Source organism: Pezoporus wallicus, unplaced genomic scaffold (assembly GCF_028554395.1).
Source record: "Pezoporus wallicus isolate ANWC-B61680 ecotype Strahan unplaced genomic scaffold, APGP_CSIRO_Pwel_v1 scaffold_2584, whole genome shotgun sequence".
In the NCBI taxonomy this organism is placed as follows: Eukaryota; Metazoa; Chordata; class Aves; order Psittaciformes; family Psittacidae; genus Pezoporus; species Pezoporus wallicus.
This window is the reverse complement of record NW_026642851.1, coordinates 4,926,863-4,954,178: the sequence shown is the minus strand read 5'-3', so window position 1 is coordinate 4,954,178 and position 27,316 is coordinate 4,926,863. Positions and strand designations below refer to the sequence as shown.

The following is a 27,316-nucleotide window of genomic DNA, read 5'->3' as shown; positions in this document are numbered from 1 at the left end:
ACTGAATAATTAATATCAACATGATGTTCGGGAGCCTTCTGAGACAAATTCATGCCTGGAGCTTCTTTGCAGTTAAAAATACAATGCAGTTAAATTGCTATGCAACTGAAGAGACCATTCTTTCCTGCCACCCTGCTTGATTGATTTGTAGCTAAAGCACAGTACTGTCTTCAGCACAGAGCTGGGCTTTCACCGTTTTAAGCTTGTGGCCAAAACTCAAACAGTTTCTAGTGACTTGGGTTTGGCTCCTGGAAGACCATCTCCCTTTGATCAGTCATCTGCCTGGCAGATGGGTCTTCTGGGAAGGACTTGGCTCCTTCCTCTCCCAGTGCCCCCAAATAAGAGCTTTTCACAAATTCCCCTGTTTTCTGCCTGTATCACTGCCTCCTGGTCCAAGCTGCTGCTTTGTTTGTTGCTGCTGCTACCCATTGCGCTTGTTCTCCATTCCCCCTGCCTGTGTAGTGCTTTCTCTGCCAGGCTCAAAATACTTGATAAAAGCGGAAAAGCACTGCCAAGTGCTGGTTGTGTACTATAAGGTCAAATAGGTGTCAGGAACAGGAGGAAGACAAAGCTATTGAAGTCAAGCCTTGCGGAGAGGTTGGTGGGTAGGAAATGTCACCCGGTGCAAGGGAGGCAGCATTTCAGGGTTTGGTGCTGCTTAGTGGAACACAATGTACCTGTAAATGCAGACTAACATCGCCATCTTGTCACTCCACTGTGCATGCTTCAGTGTTGGTTGAGGACAGAGCAGCTAAAACCTTGAAATACAGAAGGAGACTGCCCCATGCATGTTCGCAGTGGAGTCTTAGGGAATCTAACTTTTTCAAATTCCCTCATCTCTGGAAATCAGTATATGGACAGAGAGCTGTGAGGATGCAGTCAGTCTGCAGCTGTGTCTGTCAGCATGGGCAGTGGAAAACAGCATAAGCAAGCTGAGGCTTTTGAAGGTGATGGAGGATATTTCATAGTTGGTGGAGATATTTAATAATTAAATCTCCATGCAGAAAATGAAGTTCTGTGGGCTGACTTCTAAATAGAATAGTACTGGATATGTACAAGGAGTGCTCCATAAAAACAGATTTCCAGTGGAGTCTCCAGAGTGTCCTTTTTTTTTCATTTCCTAATAGTTAATGGTTACTCCTTAAAGATGAAAACAAGACATTGAGGTATTTCTGAGCATTACATAAGGAACGATATTTGGTATTGCTAAGCAATGGAAACGTGTCAACTGAAAGTAATAAAAAGAGCCAATTAGCAAGAATTCTACTGGCTGGGATAGTGTGTCTTATATGGCACAGCTACAAGGGAGAAGTTATCTCTGATGGTGTAGCGATAGAACGGTTTGCTGGAGGAACTCTGGGGAGCAGAGCTGCCCACACTGAATGAACTCCCAACACAGACATGTATCAGCTGAGGAATGGGACAGGAACTGAGACTGAGAGGTGTTAGAAGAGATAGTGTGGAAGAACTGCATTACACTAATGATTTCTGTGCCTTGTAATTGAATATTTTAAATACTTTAGGAGCATTAGAAATTCAGATATGGAACGAAGAGAGCCCCATTCAGGTCTGTAGTTGGATACAATCTGACTGTGAATCAATCTTCTGATAAATGTGCATCTTAATAAGGTAGACAAAAAAGGCCTTGGGAAGTGCAAAATTAAGTTGCTGGTATTATGATACAGACAACTGTCAAAGTAGCTACTTGTAGTAGGGAGGATTTTTCAACTTGATGGAAGTGTAACTGGAATACTTGCGTGGCAGTTTTTCTGCTGGCAATGAATTCATTATCTGCAAAAAACACTGCACAGCTTGATTAGGACTTTCGAAAGCATAGATGGTTTTATGCACCATAACCAAGCTTCTGGTACTGGAAAAGGATAAACTACTGTCGGATATGTGGGGCATTATTTCTGTATGTCTTGGCAGATTGAGTCTACTGAGGTAGATGAGAACCTCTGACACTGGCTTTATTTCCCATGCACAAGAAAACAGTTAATAAATGAGGTTTTTCTCCTCCTGAGTTTTAAACCACTCAATTGGTTGCTATTCTTGAATTCAATAATGGTCACAAAAATTAAATGGAAAGGATCTACCTCAGAAGGAAAAAAACATTCACTTTTCCTGAGCTCCTTTTTGATGCAGGTATGTTATTCAGCTCAGGCTGTAGCACTTGTACTGTACCTGGGGATGCTTTTTGCAATGAGCACAGTGGGCTATTTGGAATGTCTGAACATGGTTATTTGTCTCAAGAACCACAAACTATTAACTTTGAAAACTGTTTACCAGTGAAATGCTCCTTGTTTTCCCTTACCAAAACCACACAATCCACTCTTCTGCACATATCAGAAGCATGTGGGAGTTTTCTCTCCAGATGGTTGAATTGTTTATTAATAGGATTATTGGTGTGGTTAACACGTTTCCTCTAGGATCGCTATCCTCGCCTCTTGTCCTTCTAAACTAATGTTTGTGCATGTTTGTGTGTGTGCTGGTGCCTGTCATATTTTCTGACTCTACAATGTTTATTATACTTTAGACAAATACCCCAGGGAGATTATGTAAAAAAGCCTGGAGAGGCCGACTCTTTTTATAGCGACATGCCTCCTGGAGTCAGCACAAACTCTGCATCTAGTTCTAAGAAGAGGTCTGCTTTTCTGTCGCATTTTCAGATTTCTACCTGTTCCATCACCCATTATTCCATTAGTCAGAACATTTCATTGTTTTGCAGCAGGTTTGATTCTTTCTTCTTTCTTTGTGGAATGTTTGAAATTGCATCCTTTGTGCTTTGATTACTGTTTTTTCCCAGATGCTCTGAGCTATCTACTACAATTAGGCCAGAATAAACAAGTTTTCCATTGCAAACCAATTTTCAATTAATCAAATTTTCATCATCTCCATGCTTGAGATTTGTTTTCAAGTAGACTGCAACAATAATTGCTTGTTAAAAAAAAAAAAATTAAATAAAAACTCCACAACTTTCTTATACATGGTCATGTAATCAAAGAAAAGGAACACTGTCTTGCTTCAATAATAGTTATAAACATAAAATGTTCAATATAAATGTAATTTTTCTATTTTTATGTGTCAGTGTCATTAAGTCACTGAGTTGAACTGGGTAATACTCATGATGTCTCACATTAAAATGACAGTACGTGCATTTTATTCCACTTGCTTGTCTAATTACTAAATGGTAACCAACTGTTACCTTAGAAGATAATTCTACAGAGACTTCCTGTAGTTTTGTGCTTGGTGTTACAAGTAACCAAGGAGAGCATTAGATTTTGCCCTTGATCAGATTTCACTAATTCTTTTATTGTTCCAGTTACCTTAAGAAAGGGACAACATTTTAAAATGGAAAAACCATTGAAAAGTGTTGAGAGTGTTTTGTAATTGCTAAGGTCATTAGATCACGATGCTCACTATCCCTCTGCAGTTAGAGATCCTTTAATTATGAAAATATCCAGCTAGCACTTTAAAACAATTTACAGGAAGCACTGTGTCGTGGGAGGGATAGACAATCCTGAACTGCTTCATAAGAAAACTGCAATTCAGTTCTCAGTGCCTTACTGAGCAGCCTATAACCATACAGCTGATGAAGCCATTTTCTTTGTTGTTATTTCAAAGAAAGTAGAGAGAAATGTACGGAAGGGATACACTTGCAGTAACATTTACTATTTGGGTATAGCAGCTTAATCTAATATGCAACTTCTGTCTATTATAATGGAAAACTGTAGCAGTGATTAATTAATGATTTCTAGTTTTAAAATTCAGCTTTTTAGATGTGTGAGTGGATAAATTATTTTTTTTTCAGGGAACAAGCATTAATTTTAAATGATGCACTGTTTGTGTAGTAGAATCTTTTCTCATCTGGATAAATTTTGAGAAAAGTCTCAGGCAAGCAAATTTTCATAGCTTTGTGTAAGCAGGTTTGAATACCAGTTAGGAAAAAAAAGTTTGTTTTTCAATGAATGTCATTTAATGTGTTTCTTCTTTCATTCAGTATCTGTGTTTCTTTTCATACTTCATTTCTTTCATATGTTTATTATCTGTTAAAAAAAGCTAATGGTTTCTAAGGTCTGTCTGTACTAGAGAGTTTTGTTGTTCCCCACCACCAGTTCAGGTATGTTGTGCACTGTCAAGTCTGGAAAAGTCTGACAAATACTCCATTAACATTGTGGTGGAGCTGACGTAGTCTTTCCATGCAACTCTTTGAATGCCCAAAGTGCTATTTCCTGCCTTCCAAGCTGGTTTTGATTTGCTCTGTGTGCAGATAGGTATGGTATCTCTTGCAAGATGACTGGGCCATTAGCTGCCTGGGTTTCTCCATGCTGGAAGGCACTATGAAGCGTTAGCTGGTATTCAGAGGATGTTCAAGGATTAAGACACAACTTTATGATAACCCTTACTATTATGAAACACCAAAACCAGAATATAGCAAGACATTCCTGAACCTGAAAACAGACCCTTAAGAAGAGAAAATGTTAAAAAAATCTGTCAGTAGATCTGTTGCTTCTCAGACCTTTCATGCTGTAATTAAGTTTGAATTGATGAAACCCTGGGCTTACTTCAGTGTGATTGTGGTTTAGCCTGGTTTTCTGGAAACTGAGGAGCATCTCTCAGATGCTTGCCCTCCAAGGAAAGCAGAGGCTGAAAAATGCAAGAGTATCCAAACTTAGAAACAACAGAAATAGTTCCTTTAAGCAAAAATTCTTTGCAATAAATAAGACATCTATTCTGACCTGTTTTCTACTTCCTCTTGTTTTCTTCTCTTTTGGAAATAATTGTAGATCTCTGGCAAAGAGCTCAGCTGCAGCTGTAGTTCAACAGGAGGGAGCCTGTTGCAAAATCCCACATGTTGGACGCCACCACCACCCACACCTCTAGCTCCCAGAGGAAATACAAAAGGAAAGAAAAATTTAGGTTTGCACCAAGCACCTAGATATAATGACTGGTGTTTTGGGTTTGAGTTTAGCATTAGAAATGCATAATGTAGTGACTGGCTGACAAAACATAATAAAAATTCAAAATTAGCAAGCATGAGTTATCCCTCCTCCACTGGAGCTACCAGCTGTGGGTGGGAGGATGCTCATCACAGATTCCCGGGCCCCTGAGTCTGGTAGCAGTAGGGTGAGGGAAGCAGTCCAGGCTTTCCTATAGCAGCACAGGGAGGGAGTGGGTAGCTTGCAGGCAGGGTGTGCTTGACGGTGAGATAAAAAATATTGAGATGAGCACAGTTGGAAGAGCATCTTCCAGCTACAAACTGGGGCAGATCTGCAAACCCAGAGGAAATCTGGTGTGTGTTGGTGTTTGTGCTTTCCACAGCAGACATGCGAGAAGGCAGTGCTGAAGCGTGGTTCTTGAACATGGGCACACCAAACCGCTGCAGGGACAGCTGTGTAGCATAACTGCAGCATTTAAACAGAACTCCTGGAGGCTCTGCTAGTGCAGACAGACCTTAGGCTGTGTTGTGTCACCGGCCTCGGGAATGTAACCCTCTGAACCGCTGAGCTAACACTGATGTGAGACAACACCCTTAACAATAACCGCATCTGAGCCCTCCTATTCCAGGTCAAATGGATTATCTCATTCCTGGAGTGAAAGGATCCCAGACACAAAACATATTTCAGACATTTGTGAAAATGGGAGGCCTAGGAGTAATTCTTGGCAAGGTAAGTGTGAACCTCTGTGCTAGCCGCAGTGGAAACCAGCCTCTGCACCATTGCTGCTCTGCTGAAAGTTTAGCTGATCTTAGGACAGCATCATGCCCCCTTAAAATTGTGCTAATTGTTATTAACCTGAAATGAAGACTTAGCAGCACCCTACACAAGTACTTTTTTTACACAATGCTTTGTGATGTAGAAATGACATTTCTCCCATTCCTCTAGTGTGAGCTAACATGGAAAAGAGAAGGAAGTCTACTCTCACTCTTGCCAGCTTTTGTGATTTTGTCGGGAAGTGTTTAGTATTCTTCTTGAAGTGTAGTGATTTTCTCAAATGAAAGCTGAAATTAAGGAGTTTATTGCTCTGCACAGCTGCAGTGAAAAGTAGAGAAAGATCATCTAAGCGTCAGGTTTAGTTGGTCTGAGGTAAATCAAGAGGGACTGACCTGTGACTTTCAAATGCTTAAAGCTAATGAGGTAATGACTCTTTTGCTGGGGATGCAAAAAGAATATACAGCTTGGCATGGGATGCAGGTGAGTTTCAAGTTGTTTTACTGTCTGTCTTTATCCTTTGATTTCTTTCAGGTAATATAGGAGGAAACAGAAAGAAAGTCAGAGGCAAAAGATTTAGGCCACGGTCTAATTCAACTGAGTAAGTCTGAACTTGTGAAAGCAAAGCCAAAAAATACAGTTTTCATATTTGTATTTTGTAGAAGGAGATTAAGAATACTGAGAAGTAGACAGCTACATTATTGCTCTGTGGCCCATTCTGTTTGACGATTGATAAATCTGGTAAATGATTTGGTTAATGTATTTCACCCTCTTTTAATGTATTCTTTAAAAATTAACTATCAATTTTCTTTTTTATGTAGGCTTCCTCCCAGTCGTTCCCATAGCAATTCCCAATGATGGTGGCAGCCTGCACCATCACTGCAGGCTTTTGTCTACAGTAAACTGCCATTGCTGAGTGTATCCTGGTTCAATACTGAATTTCTGATAACCTGTTTCCTACCGTTGTCTTCACCTTGGGTTGGGCCATTGCAGAGTTAGAGATTTATATCTCTGCGTACCTGCCTGGAGGTTTTAGGGGAGATACCAGTCTGCTCTGAGAGTACCCTGAAGTTTATCCTCATAAGCCTGAAACAGCCAGCCTTGAGTAAGCTTTGCGATAATTGGGTAATGAGAGTCCTTACAAAGCAACTGATCCCCAGGCCTCTCCAGTACGACTTAGTGTTGCTTTCTTATTGATTTGTTATTTGTATTTACCGAAGAGCCCATGTATGCAGTGTTCCCCACAGGGAAAGAGCCTGCCTTATGTACTTCAGCCTGCTGGTTGAGGCTTCTTTTGTGAATGAATAGTGAGTGGGTGAAAACATAGCCTCTGGGATTGTCAAGTGCTGGCCTGCTCTTATAGTACTTATGCCACATGGGAATGACCCCTTGTTTGACTGCAGTGACGATGACAATGCCCTTTCCCCTTATCATTAATACTAACTTGCACCTCTAAGGGCAAATGGGCTTGATACCAACCCTGCTGGTACTAATAATGCTAACTCCTCTCTGGGCCCTGCTTTCTTCAGTTTGGGGATTTTCAGTTTATTCTGAAACTTTTCTTCCACTTGTGGTACACTGTCTTGAGGTGAGTAGGCTCAGAAAGGTTCATAGAAAATACCCTCTAAGTTACAGCAGTAATAGTTTGATGCACATTGCAATTAAAAAATTGCATGGGCAAAATGGCAGAAATTTTAGCCCTAGATCCCTTGGAGGAATTCATCTATCAGGTGCCCCTGTGCTCTTGGTCTTCATGCTGATAAACTCTTACTGAAATGTTATTTTGCTCATTTTCTTTTCTCCTTGCATGAGACAGTTTGATGAAAGCAAAATTAGTCTGATCAAACTACCAAGAGTACAAATGAGATTGCACATTCTTCTTTAAAAACTTGTCCTGTGCTTTCCTTAATTTTCCAATTTTATTTCTTAAGGAAAATTTGTTTAAAAAGGTTTAAGTTAATGATATGATTATTCTGTGATTCAGCAGAGATGTACACTGAGACTGAACCGGTCCATAAAGCATGCTCTTTTTATCCTAGAGCAAATGTAAATATGTGGGAACAATATTGGTTTCCATAAAAGAAAAAAAGCCCAGTGGGCATATTGTTTCATCTGTGCTGCTCAGCTGGTATTTTATATATTTGCTCTGAGAAGGCTGGAGCACTAAACAAGCGGGTAGCAGAGACAATATGAGTTGGGAATCTTTTTCCCTGTCATATTTTATTTATTTATTTTTTTTTCTCTTTTAAAGGTGTCCCTGAATTTCCACCTTAATTCTCTGCTTTCCTTTGTGCTACTTGTTACGGCCTCTCAGCCCAGCAGCAGCCCTGGTGCTAGAGGGAGGCAGAGTGTACTTCCCAAGGGCTGTGCAGTAGACTGTTAGGGACAAAGCACAGTGTGCGTGTTCCTGGGAGAGACCTGTCAGGCAGGAAAATGCTCTGTCTCCTGATGGGGTCTATCCTGGACTGCATGGGACCACATGGCTTGTCTGAGCCTCCTTGGCAAGCCTGTCACTTCTTGGAGAGAGAGCTCCCACTGAATGATCTCCATGGACTGTGTCAGTTTGGTGGGGAATGGAGAAGATTGCCAAGGGCACAGAGTGGCCCTCGTTAGAGGGATAACTGCCTTTGTGAGCAGAGAAAATTGACTACTGAGAAAGATCTAACTGTGGCCAGCATTTACTCATTTAGGAAAACAAAAAGAATTCTGGCTGCTTTGAGGATGCCTCAGAATACATGGAGGCTTTTTCCAGACAAATTTACTTTCTTACCTTCTCTGTGAAACACAGGAGAATATTGAAATCTGCTCTGAGACTGTGGATGGGATTTGGAAAGTCCAACTGTGTTACAGCCCTGGGAATCCAATGAAGCATACCTGTTGAGATGGAAGAAAAGGGGTAACACTGTTGGAGACAGTGTAGTTAGCCACTAGAAAATCGTGATCATTTGTGCCATACCTTGTGCTGAATTCATTTTTTTAAGCAGATGCGCACTAGTACAGTTGCCTACAAAATGATTTGACATAAGCATGAGTCTGCAGTAGTTGCACATAGTATGCACAAGATTTTTGTTTTATATAGTCAAGCAGCAGATAGAAACTCATGCCGTTAATCATTTATCTTAAGTACTGAGCGAGGTGTGAGCCCTGTAGCCCTCATGAGCAGCACTGATAGGAGGGGGGCAAGCATGTTGGGCAGATCCTGAAAAATGGACAGCTCATGTGTTTGTGCAACTCCTTGTACCTAAGGGGTACATGAACAAATCTTCTGCTAAGGATATAGCTCTATGGAGACTGCTAAAGCTCTTTTGGGATGTTTTTAATTGTTTTTACATGTTTTAAGACAAAATTAGTTTTTTCTTTGACTAAAAGCAGATGGTTCAGTTCACACAGAAGGAATGCCAACAGGCCGAACATTTCTGCAGATTTTTCAGGAGCAGGGTTGATGAAATGGCCGGATAAAACAGGCTTTCTATTAAAAGCAATTAGACTTATCCAGGAATGATAATGAGAGTTTTCTGAATAAGCTGACAGTTTAATTGAGAACTTGTGTTAAAACAAGTCCCAGGGAACACGCGTTTTGCCAAATAGTGGTTCTGACCTTTGTTAATTTGCACTGCTTTTCCTATGAGCGTTTGTCTTCCTCGTTGTAATAACTGATACAAACATCTTTGGCTTAGACTTTCTATTATATATTGTCTTTTTGCAGCAGGGTAACCCATGCATCTGAGCCTGGGCTTTCTCTCGCCCACCAAACCCCGGCCCAAGGCATAAGCCCAGGGGGTTCTGATCACCCCCAAACAGGGAGTCGGGATCACAGGTCAGTCTCACCTGCCCCTGCATTCTGGGCTGTCATTTTATCCTGTGAAAAGTCCCTTCCCTCAGTATACAATAGTTTCACTGTGGCAAAACGCCGTGACTGCTTGGAGGTGCTCCTGCTGACGCAGCGCTAGCTAACCTTCCTCCTCGCCAGCCTGAGGAGTATTGAATACTCTTGAGCCCAGGTCTTTTGCCTTGTTGCATGTTGCGCTACAAGCCAAATGGAGCTGTTGGTTTAGCTGTAGGCTTACATGTAAGGACACCTATGTTTTAAAGTGGAATTTCTGACAGAAAATGTGCGTTCTAATGGCCACCACTAATAAATATGTGGCCAGAAAAATCAGCCTGAAAGCTTTCTAATGGTCTCACATAGTGGTCTGCAGTAACTGGAGTTTAACTTTTCTGTAACAGATGAGTTGGTGAATGACGGTCTGTAATACAGCCTGACCCAGGAAACCCTGCAACATGATTGTGCAACAGCTGCATGCTTTGATACCACGTTACACTTTGTTTTCTAATACAGGAAGCCAGATCGGGAGTGTTTCATGGTTACCAACAGATCTTTTCAAATATGAAAAAGCAAGTCAAAAGTACTGCAGCGAGTACTAGAAAATGTGTAGTCACACCTACAATTAAAGCTAAAGCAGAAGTTTATTAGTTCCTGGTGATGCTGGCATCAGCCTCTTGCTTCACTTGTGGTTTCATCATTGCTGCGCTACAATTTTTGACGTCTTCTTTCCCTAAGAGCCCAAGCTGGAAAGCATAAAGCACTCCTGATTCCTGATAAATAAGCAAGCTGAGGAAGCTACTTAGAAGCACTTGTGGCTGAGGGCGAGTACTTTCTGAGAGCTGTGGCTGTGCTTGCACGGGGCGGGGAGGAGAAGTTCCAGAGCAAAAAAGGAGCAAAAGAAGTCGAAAAAGTGCTGCCGCTTTTGTTGTCAACGTGGTTTGAAATATGGTAGGGGCTGAACAACATGATCTGGCCCAACTTTTTTTCATCTGAGCAATCCCTTGCGAGGCCTGTGCCCATGTGTGAGGTCATTGGAGTCACTCTCATAAACAAGGGTGGTTAGAACTGGCCCAGAAATACCGAAAATAACTTAAGGAGGAATTGTCTGTCTTTTTTTTTCTTGGTTACAATTTGTTTCTTATTTCAGAGTGTGCTAATCTCTATTATATAATTATGATTATCACAAATAATTGTTAAATTGTTGCCATTCTTATACAACAAAAGCAGACTTTAAATTGGACCAGGGAGATGCCTGTTTCTACATTGCCCTTCTTTCTTAACATGACAGAGGGGGAGAAATTTACTCGTCTTGTTATTGAGGGCTAAGAAGAAACCAGTTACGAAAAAAATTTCTTCTTCCCTGTTAGTATTACTGTCAGATAATTAAACACCATCTTTATTTCATAATTTTCATGTAACTGGGTATGTAGCTCAGACTTTTTACCTGAAAAGTGTGGTTTTGGTATTAATTGCTTCTGGAAAATATGAGATAACCCTGCAGCCCACCTCCATTAAAGCTTCTTGTGGTCCTATACCAAATTAAATGATCGTTGAAAAATCAAGAAGGGTATTTGCACGTAAATGTAAAAATTGCCACTGTAGCGTCCAACAGTTAAAGCCTTTTAACACACTGAGGCTAAAATTCATTCCTGTAGAAAGGGCCAAGCCAAAGTTTCTGTTCTCATTTAGCTATGATCTTGCAATTTATTCTAGATGGGTGCAAAAGTGTCTTCAACAAGAAAACCACAGGATTGGAGTCAAAATGACCCTTCATCCTTATTCTGAGATCATGAAAGGAGTTAAAATCATGATCTTAATGCTGACCCTCTGCATAGGAGTGAATTTTACCCTTAAGACATTAAATGAATGATGTATCCCAAAAAGTTTCCAGATTAATCAAAGATATGAGCCTTGTTGTAGGTCAGATTTTCTCATGCAGTTGTACACGTTGCCTAGTCCTCACCCAGCATCCATACTGATTTATTTGCCATATTCACTTGCATTTTGGGGATGAAGACATCCTTGCTAAGCTTGTGCTGTGTGTTCTCAGATTTTCTATTCTTGTTCTTCTGCTTTCTCTGTTCCTTCCATTGCTTTCTGCAGGTATTTAAACCCATGGTTCAAAAGAGAATATAATGTAGCTAAGTGGGTAGAAGATGTGAATAAAAACACAGAAGGACCATACTTTAGGTATTTTGTAAATTAATTCTATATAATTTTTAAAAGCTGTTCCAGCATATACAAATATCTTGGGACTCCTACCTTGTATAAATCAATACAAGTTACTGTAGGTGCAAAGGGCCCCTCTTCTTTTGCTGCATTTTGATGTCTGTTTTTGGCTTCATGTGCAATTTACAATTCTTTTTCTGAATGTTTTTATGAAGCCATTGAAAAGGGTGTGTGTAGTGCATGCGTTCCCACCATCATCTAGAGCTTGTGGTAGCTTTCTCATCATTTTATGCCAAGTAGTGTTTCATGGGCATGAGACATATTTATCACTAATAAAGTAGTATTAAATAGAATGTAATTTACTAAAGCAAGTGGTTTCATGATACACTGACTCTACCCACTGTCTTATATAGTGCATACTAAAATTTAAATGAAAAAAAGAATAAAAGGTAGTGGTATTTTACCCTCAGCCTGCAATGAAATAATTTATATATTGTAATTGGAAAACTAAATGTATGAGAATATACTCTGTGCTCTATTTATCGAACCATCAATGACTCTGTTACAAGTGAGTGTAGGGTTCACCCAAAATGTCACTTGTTTTTGAAAGGGGAAAGTGTGTATTATTTGATACATTCCAAGTTAAAGAGAAGAAAGATGATGAGGCTGGCCTCCCTATTAGACATGAAGCAGGAGACTGAGAATATTTTAGTAGATTCCCAAAAGACACAATCCCACAGCTGAGACAGAAGGTTGCGTCAGCAGAAAAAAATCAGCTAGCATGGGAGAGAATGGGAGACAATTTATGACAAATACTATAAAATGTCCAGTGTGCATTTGGGAAAAAAGCACATGATGGAGGTGTATCGCAAGTTGCTAATGAAACACTTCTATTCCAATAGTAACACTGGCAGGTATTACACAGGGAGGGAATTTAGCAATTTTTAGATTTAAAAATATCTCAAAGTCTTAAAAGAGCATAAAGATGTCACTTTTTAAACCATTTATGTTTGTTTTCAAGAACTCTTAAATCACAAAGTAAGTTACAGAAAGGCTTTCTGATGAACAAACAGGACAAATGAGGTAAATTTAAGCCTGTCAGTCCCCATCTCATTCCTGAACAAGGAGTGAAAATTCCTGACACGAGAATCCAAGGCTTACAGGAAGTCGTGATTGTGCCAGCCAGCATTGAGCAGGTCTCCCTGTTGGTGCTTGGACATTCAGGCAGGGTGACGTGAGTCCAGTAGTGTTACCATTGCTTGCTTTATCATTGGGATACAGGGTCCAGTTGTGGTGTCTGCAGTTCAACAAGCGTGTTCAAAAGCCAGGAAGTTTTAGGCTCTGAGACACCTTGGAAGGGAATGCAGGTCTTCAAGCTGTTCAGTTTAATGGAGCAGCTAAATGTTTACCTGATCATAAAATCCACATAGCTGCTTATGGAGCAAAATCTTTGTGGGAAGTCCTTTAGACTAGCAGACCAAGAATGATAATGGCCAGAAGTCACTGGAAGGTGAAATTAGGCAATCTCACAGTGGAACTGCGGTGTGTTTTTATTTGAAAACCTTTTCCTAAAAATGCCCTCTTGAACTTTGTTGTTTGCACAAGGCCATCCGTCACCCACCATAACCTAACCCCATAGCTGTCTTTCAGGTTGTTTGTATCAGAAACCGTCTGGTTGCAATAAGCAAAGGCATTGATGAAATATGAAGATACCATTAGTTTAAGATACGTTACTTGAAATAGTTTAGTTAAACAGGTTTAAATTCCTGTGTGAATACTCTTGATTTAATTTTTGTCTTTTAATATCAGTATATCTTGATATTTAGTAACTAGATTAAATTGATGGAGTGTGCCCTGCCTCTGAGGGCTTTCAGCTCTTGCACTGAATGGGTCACATTTCTAATTATATTTGAGATAAATGAAGTGGTTTTTTGCATGTAAATGAAGATTTAGCTGACCCACGTGAATTTTAAGGCCTCTATATTGGCAGAGACGAAACATAAATTAAAAACTTTACACCATAGAAACTTTCTAATCACTGCCTGCAGCAGTAGCTTTAGAAACGAGAAAGAAACCAGAATAAATTTAGAAAACTGTATATGTAAACTAATTGAGGTAACCATGGGGAAGTGTTCTGCAGGCACATTTATGGAAGGCAAAGGATCGAATCTTCTCCTGGGATGAGTTGCCATGGGCTTAAAGGAAGTTGAACTGAACAATTTCTCCCCAAAACTCAGTTACCATTTTGGTTAATCTGTCACGGACAGGAAGACACTGTTCCTAAGAATGGTGCGTCTGAATATCATATGGAGGGTTTGTGAAGTGATTCACAAACAAACCAAAACAAATCATGTTTGATAAACCCAGGCTGAAGTCAGACTGCAGCTGATACTACATTTTAAGAATCATAGCCAAGGATAAGCCATTCACACCAGATAATTAGCTGAGTAGTATTTTTGTTTCTGATCTTCGATTTCTCTGTTCTTTTCAAGACATCCTGAAAGTAGCACTTCTGTTTTGCTTGTCTCCCTGTAGTTTTAGGAATAATGTGTTGATGACTGGTGCTGTTGCAGGTAGACTTGAAGTAGAATCAGGAAAAATGACAAACCCACTTCCTACAATTCCTAGGAACATTGCTGTTTTTTAGAAAATAGAGATATTAGTCTTCACAAAGACTTGCTCCATCAGCTTAGAAAAGCATCTGTATAAACCCAGCCTTGTCTCTCTGACACCTGGTGTCCTAGTTATTTTTTTTTTTGTCTACAAGTCTAGTGGGTATTTCTGTATAATTACTTTTTATTAATGATAGTAATAATAGTAGCTGGTGTCCCTGGCACCAAAAGGCTCCCAGCTGTGGGATTCCCTTCTGTAAAAAAAATGAGATCTGTAAAGAAAAATCTCATTTTTCTGCTCAGAGTCTAGGCTAGATTTTAATTTTACATGCCAGGCCATAGCTGTGTAACCACAGCAATAAACCCAGGCAGGAAGCCTTGCCCTTATTTCGGCTTTGCTGCAAGGGGCACTGTTCTACTAGTGTGACTCTATTGCTTGTTTTTGTTACTGCCAATTACAGTGGCTGCTGCACAGATTGACCTTATAAAATATGGTTATGGTTACTTGAAACCCTTACTGAATCTCGAAAGACTCAGGAACCAAGATTGTATCAGAAAATAAACTGTCAAAATCCCCAAATGCAGTATTTCCATAGGCAGTTGTAGACAAAAAAGTCTAGAAGGCACCTTCTGAAGCACTGAGCTGCCTACATTTGATTTAATGCAAATATTTACAGAAACTGAGATTCTGTAGGAGTTAAGTATAAAAATAGTTTACCAAGAAAACAGGTTTTTTAGATGGATACCCAGGACACATACCCAGAAGGAAAGTGGCAGTCCTGTATCAGAAGGGCACTGGCAACGGGCATGGAAGGCAGGAAACAACAGGCTATCGTTTCCCTCCTGTTTTTAATGTGCCTTGGTCTTCTTGCTGTCTTCTTCCTCTATTTCTTGTCAGCTGATGATCAGCCAGAGTTGGCTCTGCTGCTCTGCCAGGTTCGTTGCCTTCCTCTGTGAGCATCCAGCTGAGGCCAGAGCTGTGATCAGCCATTAGTTCCCGGCTCTTCCTGAGGCAGCTTTAGACTGTGCTTAAAGGAGAAGTTTTCCCTATTACAACCAGAGCGAAACGCTTTATTAGACGATGGAAATGGTGTCTATTGATGTCAAAAGGATCAGGATTTCATTTCAAGAGTTAGGGAGAAGAATTCAGTAGAGCATGTGAATGCTTGCTTCTGGGTCCTTGCTGTGCTGTGCTTAAAGTGGACAGCTCAGGCCACAGCCTTTGCCTCTTCTGCAGACCCCAGGAGCTGAGCCTCCTCTCTGCTGCTGCACTTCCTGAGGAAATCTGCACATCTCTGGGTTTTAAAAGGAATGGCATTTAAAATGTTAAAATGCTTAGCCACATCTAACTTGCAGATCCCAACTTCCTAATGTAGGATAATTTAGGCTGATGATGTCCTACAAAGAGCTGAACCCACGGTACCAAAGGATAGGTTGGGTTGGTAGTATTTACATGTGGGCTTGAAATGCTTTCATCAGGTTGAATGTTAATTTAATTTCATTAAATTATTTCAGTCTGCAAAACAGAATCAAGTGTAGCTTACAAACAGTTCAGATCTGTCAGGGCCACCTGCCTTTGGTATAGCTAAAATGACACTTGAAGTCGTAAGATGTTCAGTTGTGTGACCAAGTGACACATTGCAAACCATCTCCTGTGGGCCAGCACTCTCCCCATTCAAGTGAGGAGAAGACCAAACAGGCAGGCTCCTGGCTGCAGGACAGTGCATGCAGACCTTCTCCTGCTGCCACGCTGTTTTGTTGTGGATCGCAGGTCTTCCCACACTCCTAGTTTCAACTTCCAGGACAGAAGATGGGTGTGAAGTGGCCACTACATCTTGCTTTGTGGTCAGAAATGAGAATTCTTGCAGCGCATTGGGGTGCATGGCTTCATTTGGGGTTGGCAGTGAAACCCCTGGATCTGTGTTGTGCCATGTGTAAGGCAGAATGAAGTTTTAGTTTCTTGTATAGATTTCAGCTGAAAGCAACATTTGTCATGAAAGCTAATGGATTTGATAGCAGGAGAACTACAACCCCAGTGAAAGCTTAAATGGATCCCACCCTTGATCAAAACTGCAAAGTTTTGCCTCCGTTTAACCCCAGCATTACCTGCAAGTGTCCCTTGAATGCCGTCCTTTTCCATCCTGTAAATGAGAAAAGTCATGCCTGGCTCTTTCTCATTTAAAGTATATGTAAATCTGGGATACACAGCACATACACAATTGCAGGGCATAACCTGAAAGGTGATCAAAACCACCTCAAACAGCTACGCTTACCGCAGATGTGTGAGCTCGGTAGTGATACATTTTCCCAGTCTCACTAGATGGCACCAAAGATGACAAAAACCAGCATGTAACTGCGTAGCAGAAATAAGCGGCAAGGCCCTGTGAGGGGAGGGCAAGGTCATTTCTGTCAGTGTGCAACTGCATTCTCGATGTATTTGACTGTAGCTTTGCATGTGCAGGTGAGCAGCAATGTGCCTACCGAGCTAGGTGTGCAAACCATAGTTGAGCAGGCAATGCGAAGGGGTGTTGAGAAAAAGGAAATGTAGGCAATTACACTGGAGGTTCTGGGCTTCAAAATCTTTTGAGCAGGCAGTGTGTGTTTTGAGTTACGGTACAAAGCTGCCTGGCTAAAGGCTCAGCTAGGGATCCTGGTCAGATGACTTGCTGTGTGAGGAAAATATTCAAGATGATACCCTATCCTTGGGGTATCCTTGCTGCTTCCAGGATCACCTAAGTAGGCTGATGGACAGGTAGATTGGCCATGGCTTTCCTTCTCATCATGTCCTTCTCTTGCGGTGCCTAAAATAACCCCTCATGGGAAGAGCATGTGGCCTGCAGGAGGCGATGTTGTGCCTGATTGTGGTGCAAAGGATGGAAGATGCCTTCATTCTTTGTGCCACCTCCGGGCTGTCGTATGTATATAAGCAGGTTTCTGATAGGGCTCGCCAAGTCAGATCTAGCACTCCCAGTGTTCCTTGCTTATAATCTCCATGTGCATTGTTCTAAATTTAAACATGAAGATTTAAAATTCTGCTGCAGCTATGGGACAAAATTAATGAATAATTGATTACTAATAATATGTAAAATCTGCTCCTCTTATCTTACTCCCTTCCTCTTCCCCTTGTTTTTTTTTTTTTTTCTTCTAGATCTACTAATAGCTTATTAGAGGTCTTTATTAGACCAAGTGTGAGCAGAGATGAGCTCACTTGTACAGGTAGTGAGCAGCAGGGTATTGCTGAGGACTTTTCCCTGGTTTTTTGGTTTTTGTTTTCTTTATTTTAAATAACTTGTTTTCTTGCACGTGCAGTTTGGTGCCCAGGTCTGTGCTGCTGGATATCTGAAAACCTTGTTTTACACTGCAGTAGCTGTTTGTAATTTTCTTCCTGAAAACATTTGTTTATGTCCAATTCATCTTAATGGGCAATCAAAGTGCATGTGCTCTTCCATGTTTGGGTAATTGTAGCAACCTTAACTTTTTAAGTGCTGTTGAACTTAGGGGTTTCCTACCGTATGAGGCATTAGAGCATCATGAGCTAGGTTAGAGAGCTCTCACCATATGATTTCCATTGACGCCTTGTTGCTTGTGGCTGCCTTTAATCATTGCTTGTATGGGAGACAAGAGACTGCTCTTTTAGGGAGCTAGACACAACAAAATGATATACTAGTCCAAAATAAAAGAATAATTATTCAAAGGTAAATAAATTTCACTTAATACTGGAGATACAAAACATTTCCAGACACAGAAGAGTCCCTGCCTTGTCTGTAATCCTTTGTAGTGGAAGGACCTGATTCTTTTAACCCTAATGCCAGGGAAGTGGGACTGTGTGCCAAGGGTGGCTCCTGTGGCTCCTTGGTATCAGTGATGTTATGGAGTTTAACCATGCCAAGTGCAAGGTCCTGCACCTGGGGCAGAGCAATCCCAGGCACAGCTACAGGCTGGGCAGAGAAGAGATTCAGAGCAGCCCTGTGGAGAAGGACTTGGGGGTGTTGGTTGATGAGAAAATGAACATGAGCTGGCTTCAGTGTGCGCTCACAGCCCAGAAAGCCAACCGTATCCTGGGGTGCATCAAAAGGAGCGTGACCAGCAGCTCGAAGGAGGTGATCCTGCCCCTCTACTTCACTCTCGTGAGACCTCACCTGGAGTATTGTGTGCAGTTCTGGTGTCCTCAACACAAAAAGGACATGGAACTGTTGGAACAAGTCCAGAGGAGGGCCACAAGGATGATCAGGGGACTGGAGCACCTCCTGTATGAAGACAGGCTGAGAAAGTTGGGGCTGTTCAACCTGGAGAAGAGAAGGCTGCATGGAGACCTCATAGCAGCCTTCCAGTATCTGAAGGGAGCCTATAGGGATGCTGGAGGGGGACTCTTCATTAGGGACTGTAATGATAGGACAAGTGGTAGTGGATTTAAACTTGGACAGGAGAAGTTTAGATTGGATATAAGGAAGAAATTCTTTCCTGTTAGGGTGGTGAGGCACTGGAATGGGTTGCCCAAGGAAGCTGTGAATGCTCCATCCCTGGCAGTGTTCAAGGCCAGGTTGGAAGGAGCCTTGGGTGACATGGTTTAGTGTGAGGTGTCCCTGCCCATGGCAGGGGGGTTGGAACTAAATGATCTTAAGGTCCTTTCCAACCCTAACTCTTCTATGATTCTGTGTTGGCAATGGTGCTCATCACTGGCATCTAAAACTTCACAACACGCAGCCCCTGCTGCATTTGAGGGGCTTGGAAGACCTGTCTGTAGAAATCAAGGGAAACCTTCCATCTTCAGGGATGTGTTAAGGTCAAAAGGTAGTAGGTAGCAGTGCTCAGGGAGGATCTGGAGGATGAGCCTGCACTAGTGGGAGGCCTCCTTAGAAAAATGCCCTCCGTCTACAAAACAGAACAAGAAGGGCAGGGTAGCTCAGTTTTATTATTTTGAGGCTTTTTTTCTCTTTTATTTTGCCCAGGTTTAGAGCCTGATAGGAGCCTCTCAAGTGGGAAAAGTGCAGAATCTCAAAACAGAAGCATAAGAGTTTTTCTTTATCTAGACAGTAAATAAATAAATAATAAATGAAATTTCAGTCAATAATGTGCTTCTGCCTTATTGACATGAAAAGAATGCCTTTCATGTGATACAAACATTTACTTGCTCCTGCTTACTCTACTCACCTTGTACAGAAATGCTGATTGCCATTGACTAATCAGTCCATTTTTGTATATTCTCATCAGACTCTTTCTTTGGCTGGAACAATATGCACTGTATGATGCTTGCATGTACAATAATCTGTTATTAGCACTTTGTATATGCCTTTGTTACTTCACAACTAACAGTTTGGCCTCTGAGTGCATGCATTTGTGTAAATGTGTTATTAAATAAAAGATTTATTTCTGTCAGTATAGGAGATGTGTAAGTTATGCATAAAGACACTAATAATTGCCATTTAGTCACTGGCAAAAGACATTGTTCAGCTTGTATTTATACAATTACTGTTTCTGTTTAGGCTTTATAGTGCCATGTTTGTCTTTTAGTTCCATATTTATTCAATTGCAGATCTGGTTTGTTAATTTTATAATGATTAATTACAGTACCATATAAAACATTTTAAGAAATTGGTTTTGTTATACAATACAACTCTAATACAAATTAGGAAATTTTATTTTTTCTTCCAGTGTTCCTGTAAGCTATAGATACCATTATTTGTATTATGAAATAATTAGACTACTGATCAAACAAAAAACTTTATCCCTCCCCAATATTGACCTAAATGATAAGCTATATACTTGGTTCTGAACCAAGCTTCAGAGTAATGGCAGTTGCTGTTGCAGTGCTAGGACCCGAAGACATCACATTTATTTTGTGTGTTTCAACATCTCAGGACACTGTCTCCTGCAAAGTCTCCATCTTCGTCCACTGGATCTATTGCTTCCAGCAGAAAATACCCTTACCCAATGCCACCTCTTCCTGACGAGGAGAAAAAAGCCAACAGGCAAAGTGCCAGGGTATGTGTCCCTCTTCTCTGCGTTTCATCAGTGACTTAATTTACTGGTAGTTTTTCAGAAGGAAAGTGTGGCAGATCAGCATCTTTGACTGACAGTGAGAGCAGGAGTGGCATTTCCTTCTCACACGCAACTCCAGAGGCTGCTGAAGGCTGAGCCTCTGGCAGTGATTAGGGCAGCCTCAGTGGCTGTACTTACAGATACCTGTTCACGCTGGTAGTAAACATGCCCTGAAGCCCAGATTCCACTAGTTTTCTTATTTCAAGCAGAGTGTGCCTGGGGCAGCCCTGGAGCAGGTGGTGCTTCTGGCTGTCCTCCCTTACCCCTCCTGGGGAGGGGCTGATGCTGCCAGCAACTCTCATTCAAGCTGGGGGATAGCTGCTTTCCGGCTTTATTGAAAGGTGTCAGAGTTCCAGTTAAGGAGGATGTGGAGGGCTTGCATCAGTCTCTTGCAGACTTGGAGGGGCTTTGCTGTTTTATGACCTGAGCCCACTATAGCTGCCCAGGGTAAGCAGGAACCACTGGAACATGCGATGGATAGTGATGCTCCACACAGAGAGATTTCCAGCTGCTGTGGAAAGGCAGCACTAGCTGTTGCTTCCTTTGTGCCAATTCAGATACAGCAGATATTTGAATAAGCAACTCCCCCCTCTCTCCATCCCTAAAATTTACTTTAGGACCTTTACTTGTGATAGCTTTAGTTCATATTGATGCAGACAAGATTCACATCACTGCTCTGTCCTTTTTGTAATGAAAAATAGAGTCTGCTGAGGGAATCTGCAAGTTGCTGCCCCCATTCCTGTTTGGAAAACTCTCTGAGAGTGGGAGATTCTCTCTACACTAATATTAGTTAGCATAATTGTAGGGTAAAAGCTGTCATCAAATTTGATGCTACAACGATTCCTTCAAACTCTGCACTCCAGCTGTGGACATTTACTGTGCTAACTACAAATCATGCTGAAATGCTGAAATGACTTTGTGGTCTGAACAGTTACCCACCAGAGGCTGGGAGCATAGCCCTGGTGACCCAAGTGATGTAGATGCAGTTCCCCAAACAAGCTTCTCACAGTGTTTGGGTAACAGCCTGGTTTGTCTTGGTGTTCAGTGTGTGTTTGTATTCCTTTTCCTCCTCTCCAGCTATGGGAGACGTCCATTTAGCTGCACCGTACTCCTGGGGTGACATCAGAACTGTTTACTTGGAATTTTATAGAAACTCAGCATCACTGAGTAATTGCACATTCATCTGCTCTTCAGTCAATTCGAAAGCTCAACAGAGATGCCCGTGATCACAGTGAGAACCTCCTCTCATCTGGAAGGGAAAAAAGCCGCTTTTTAATTTTTATTTCTTTCTTTTTTGTTGACTGCTATTTTATGGATTTGATGAACAACCAAAATCAGAACAATTAACACGGGATAATAGCCCGGATGTGACAAGGCTATTCCGCAGGATGACAGATCCACTTACCTAGAATGCCAGCTGCAGTCTGTGTGCCAGCCCCGCCTAATCTCTGGTTTATTGCAGTCCTGAGTCAGACCACAGTGGAGCCAGGAACGCACCCCCTGGAAGGCCCAGCTGATGTAAACTTGTACGCCATATGCATGAACCTTGTGTTCTTTACTTTCCACATGTAAGGGATAAACAACATACTGTTGTAGAAATTAGCATGCAGGAATAAGAAATATAGGATTTTTTTTTTTGTGACAGGATTTCAAGCTTTGAAAGGCAACTATTTGATGCAAACGTCAAACAAACAAGGATTATATCTGGGTTTTTTACTTTACATGTTTATAATCTCCGTATACAGATTGTATATATGTAAACATTTGATAATGTCAAAAATAGCTGTTATATACGTAAGTGTATTTTGCCAAATGCCTAAAGAAACAGTCATGACTAACATCATCACACTTCAGATTTTCTAGTATTACAAGCAGACATCTTTGGAAATACAGAAAGTACAGAAATGTAAACCTGTGTCTCTCAGAAACTGGTGTTTGACCAAAACCTTTTCAGTATCTTATACTGTCTTGACAATCTCAATTGTATGGCAGACTGCGGAAACCAGTACAGCAGCACTTTGTTTTAAACCATCATAAGAGGACCCACCCAAAATCCGTGTTTCACTGAGATGACCAGGGTATGTCTCACAGGTGTAATCAAGGCTGATTCAGCAGACAGCAGAGACAGAATCTTTAAGTAATGTGCAGTCCAAACTTACTGGACTTTTGGGAATACTTCTAAGTAGTCAATTCAGGATGTGGTGATGTGAAGTCCTTCCGGTGAGAGTCACTGTGTATTTTTGATAGAGCATTTCAGACACTGTTTTAGATGGTGAAGGGTAGCTTATGAGAAGCAAAGTATTTCACTGCACTAGATAATAACAGTGCTGGGCAAGTAGCCAGTTTCATTTCTGTCTTTTAACTTTTATTTGTTACTGGAATCGCCTTTACCATGTGCTTGAATGCTATGCTTGGTGCCCCTGAACCCCCTTGACAAATTTGGGGGCATTAAACTGAGTGCAAGTGAGTTTAGCCTGAAAAAATGGGGTGAGGGGAAAAAATCCTTTACCATGGAGATGTTAATCTTGTGTGTAAGTGGATGGTTAGATTTCTAACACCCTAAAGAGACTTCTCTAAAGGTTGTTGTAAAACAAATGTCCTTTGATGGGGAATTTTCGGTCAGTAAGAAACTGGACCATATTAAATCAGTTTATAATTCTCCAGCTTTCCAAAATTGACTAATTCTTTGCTTCAGGTAGTACCACTGCAGAACAAAACACCCAATTCTGTGTGGTGCCATTACATACGTTGCCCAACAGCTGTATGATCAATTAGATGTTACTGTAACGGGAACATCGAGGGTGTTTCTGAATCTTCTACCTCTTTCATGTGTTTCCTTTAATAAGTGAACCCAACACTTGCAGCCTTTTAATATATTTTTTTAACTTTTAAGTCTCTCAATAAAGTCATATATATGTAAGATTAAATTAAGAAATGTTTAAAGATGTCAGCAACTGTAAAGTATGTAAGATTTTTAGAAGCACTATATTTTATGATTAGGCTGTACGTTGGACTACGACAAAATATTTGCCTTAGTGTTCAAATGATTTTCCTTCACGGTTGACAGGTTCTGGTAAGTATTTTGGAGAAAGACAAGTATGAGTGAGCGCAAGTGGATGCAGACAGACCATCTGGAAGGAGCCAGTCACTCGTAATTGCTTTAGGAAAGGATTCTGCACTTTTGTGAAGAGTAAATATCCATCAGCACTGAAGAATATTTTTTGCAAAGATTTACTTTGAGCGTAGGTAACTGGGTTAAAGATATTTGGTAGCATGAAGCTCATGAAATTAGGGTCTGAGCCACAATCGCTTGAAATCAGTATGTCTTTTACTGATTCCACTGGACTTTTTGAGCAGGACCTTCAAAGAGTTCACCCGCAGTAGGACATTATGCTAAGCCAACAGCTGTTGTATTATTCTGTCGCCTGGAAGCAATTTTCTCTCCTATGTTAGCATCTCATCTTTAGTAACTGGTCTCTTCATCATGTGCCTTTTACGGTACTTTGTTTGGATACAAACTGGCATGTAATTTTGAATAATCCTGTTAGATTTCTGTACATACTTTATGTTTACCACTGTTTACTCTTCCCTTTCCGTTTTGCCTTATCCAGAAGCAGCAAGATTTGGCAGACAGAACTGGATATAACATACTGGCTCTTTGTGTAATGTTCATAGCCTCCCGGTTTGCAAACAAGTGGCTCTCCTGACTGTATTTGCAATGTAGTATGTACTTTAGCTTCTCTCTTGTTTTAGTATAATTCCTTTGTAGCGTATGATTATCCAGCTGTGTTATGTAACTCTAACAGCCAGTTTAACACTTGTAGATATGTAGTGACTGGAAGTCTAGGTATGAGCACTGAGTTTGAGTTAAATAAATACTGACTTTCACTTTGATGGTCTAGAGTGCGAACATCACAGGACTTGGGTGCTTGCAGAATTCTTCTGCAGGGAATTTTGCATCAGGTTGGTAACCTGGAGACCTTGTCGTTGCACAAAACCTGAACTGGCAGGGCTGTGTGGGACTCCAAAGCCCACAAAGTGGAGGTTGAAGAGAGAAGTCTTTGGCTTACATTCTATGGTTTTCTACTTCTAAAACTTAGTGTGTTGGAAAGCTGCCAGATTAATAAGCTTGAAGTTTGCAAGTATTTTTATCCACTGTAGTTAGTTACACTGGCAATAGCAATAGAAATTGTCGCGTAATACCTCATCCAGTCTAAAATATCAGAGTACTTGTATTGTCAATAAGATAGCTCTGTCACTTTGACTCATTGAGACTCATGGTTTTACTTTGTTTTCATTTTGATTTTAATAAATGAACTAGTTATTGCTAGCTATGCTGTAGATGCCTGTTGAACTGGAAACATTACCAGATCTTCTCAAATGGAAATAATTGCCCATATGAGCATAGGACCTGCAGGACGAGCTGTACTTAAGTTAGTGTTATGTATTTCAATGTGGGAGAAGAATCTTGTATAATTTAAAATAAAATTAATATGCCTAACTGATTGAGAGTGGAAAATAGAGATCGTATCGAAATAAAAATGCTGCACAATGGTGCCACAGATTAACAAGTAAAAATTTACTTGCTAATTCTGTATTTGTTGAAACCAGAACTTCACTAATCTATACGATAGACTTTTGGTGAATATATTCAGGCAATATACCAGAAGTGGTTGTGATTGATAATTTACACATAGTTTTGTTACATTTACGTAAGTAATTTTAAGGAAGTTGTTAAATTTATCCAGCCTACCTTTTGCTTAAGTTGTGAACTTAAGTCACTACTTGCCAGTTACCTGATAAGCATGACTTGACTTTGAAGATAGCTACTTCCAAATGATTTATAGAGTTCCCGATGAGATGTTGAACCCGCTAAGCTGATGAACTCACTAGGTAATTTTGAGTGTGCTAATGAACAAATGCGCCTTTGAGCCTGAATTAAAATTAAAAAGGAAGTGTGTCAGTAGCTAGTGTACTGAAGTTCTCTAACCTGAATTCCTGTTGCTGGTTGTAGATGAACTGAGTGGTCTTGTCAACACCAATGTGACTACAGCTTTCAAGACCAGAGCTAAGAATGAGTATGTACACTATTATAGGCATGCATATACTACAAATTCTGATCAACATTTCAGTAATTTCATTAATGAATTCATTAATAAATAGGAGAGGATGTAACATGAAGGAATGATGAGACTCTATAATCTTCCAGGATAGCAAGTTAGCAATTAGGGCTTGCTTTGTCATTGAATGCCATACCTAGCTGTGGTATAAAAATTACCACACTCTAGGGTAAAGCTCAGCAAGCTCCTGTTCTCTTCTTTCCACTCCTACTGAAAAGCGTTTCCATGAATGACAATTACAACCACTAACAGTCTCTTGTGTTAGTTGGCTAAGATCAAAAAGCTGCTAAATCAGTCATCAATCACTTTTCCCCACAATTTCCTGGATAGATTGCTCCAGTGCTGTTAATACATCTTTTACTCTCACTACAGTGAAGGTGATGGAGCTCAGGTCTCGTGCAGCTTGCACTAGTGTGCTGGTATTGGCTCAGGTGGAGTTAATTTTTCTTTATCGTAGCGGCTATGGGGTTAGTTTTTGGATTTGTGCTGATAACAATGTTGATAAACACTGCTATGTTTTAGTTCTTACTGAGTCAAGGTCTTTTCTTCTTCTCACCCCACCCCAACAGCAAGTAGGCTGGGGGTGCACAAGAGGTTGGGAGAGGAGACAGCCGGGACAGCTGATCCCAACTGACCGAAGGGATATCCCATACCGTATGGCATTATGCTCAGCAATAAAACAAGGGGTAAGGTTGGCAGGGGGAGGCTGCTGCTGGCTAAGTGGCTGGGCTTCAGTCGTTTGGTGGTGAGCAATTGTTTTCATTTGCATCACTTGTCTTTCACATGTTTTATTTCCCTTTTCATTACAATATATTATTAATATTACTATTATCGTTATTTTATTTCAACTATTAAACTGTTCTTCTCTCAACCCACAATTTTTTCACTTTTCCAGTTCTCTCCCCCATCCCGCTGTCGGAGAGGGGGGAGTGAACGATGTGTGCTGCTGCTTAGTTGCCATCTGGGCTTCAACCACGAGAAGGGGTAAAACTATTTTGTGGCTCAGCCATCCTGTGCCTTTTTCACCCTTTAGCACGGGTGAAGGCTAAGCCTCTTTAAACACCCAGTCTGTGAACCTGTAAGTTGTGCTGTGTCTTGTTTCTCTTGCTCCAAGTCTAAAGATCATCTGCTGCTTTCTCTAAGTAAGTTATTTGGAGTTTCTGTATCATTAGCAGACTGTTTGGGCTATTGTTATCAACCACAATGTGAGGTTATTTGCCTCATTTTTTAGAACTTGTGAATTCTGGTCTCCTCTGAAGCCATTTTTTTTTGTTTTGCCCAGAATTCATCAGACTGCTGAGCTGATGACCCACAATCTGCATGGTTTCCAAACCATAATGACATTTATCAGCAATATGGGATTTGGCTTTGAGCAGATTTCCTGAAGACCAATATGAATAAACTGCACATGTGTACAGCTTGTCATCCTGTGACTTCCTGGTGAGGGAACATTCGTGTGTGCATGTGCCTGTTATCCTACTAGAGCAGGAAACAAGGAAAGAGCGCAACTGATTGTGTAGATGTAGCTGCAATACAGATAGATAGGACTCTTTTAAGTGTGGTTTCATCAGAAACAGGAGAGGAAGTAATAGTTTCTATCAGCCACCTATTTTTACCTATTTTCCAAGTCAGTTTACGCAAAATATTTCTGGTGCTGGAAGTATGGATGCTGATGGCAACTACAGCTTTCTTAACAGTAACTCATGCACCCAACATGTAGTATCTTGTCATTCCACAAGTTTACTTGGAGAAGCACTACTACAGACAACATTCAGATGTTATCTCAACCAAAACAAGCAGTAAAAATAAGTGCAGAACACAGAAATGTGGTCCTTTGCT

The 27,316-nt window shown here is 40.8% G+C and overlaps 1 protein-coding gene across 12 annotated transcripts in view; it reads left to right on the top strand.

The window, feature by feature from the left end:
• Nucleotides 1-24,862, top strand: part of ADAM22 (ADAM metallopeptidase domain 22) — a 131,262-nt gene extending 106,400 nt beyond the window's left edge. Inside the window, exons 27-33 of one of the 12 annotated variants that reach the window (XM_057432452.1) lie at nucleotides 2,537-2,644; nucleotides 5,569-5,669; nucleotides 6,246-6,312; nucleotides 9,418-9,528; nucleotides 11,641-11,727; nucleotides 20,177-20,300; nucleotides 21,435-24,862. In XM_057432452.1, the coding sequence (XP_057288435.1) occupies nucleotides 2,537-2,644; nucleotides 5,569-5,669; nucleotides 6,246-6,312; nucleotides 9,418-9,528; nucleotides 11,641-11,727; nucleotides 20,177-20,300; nucleotides 21,435-21,455 (619 nt within the window). In that variant the 3' untranslated portion in view covers nucleotides 21,456-24,862. Of the gene's footprint in view, nucleotides 1-2,536; nucleotides 2,732-5,568; nucleotides 5,670-6,245; nucleotides 6,313-9,417; nucleotides 9,529-11,640; nucleotides 11,728-20,176; nucleotides 20,301-21,434 lie in introns of all 12 variants that reach the window. The other 11 variants (XM_057432451.1, XM_057432456.1, XM_057432455.1 and 8 more) reach the window with 11 other exon arrangements.
• Nucleotides 24,863-27,316: the final 2,454 nt, after the last annotated feature.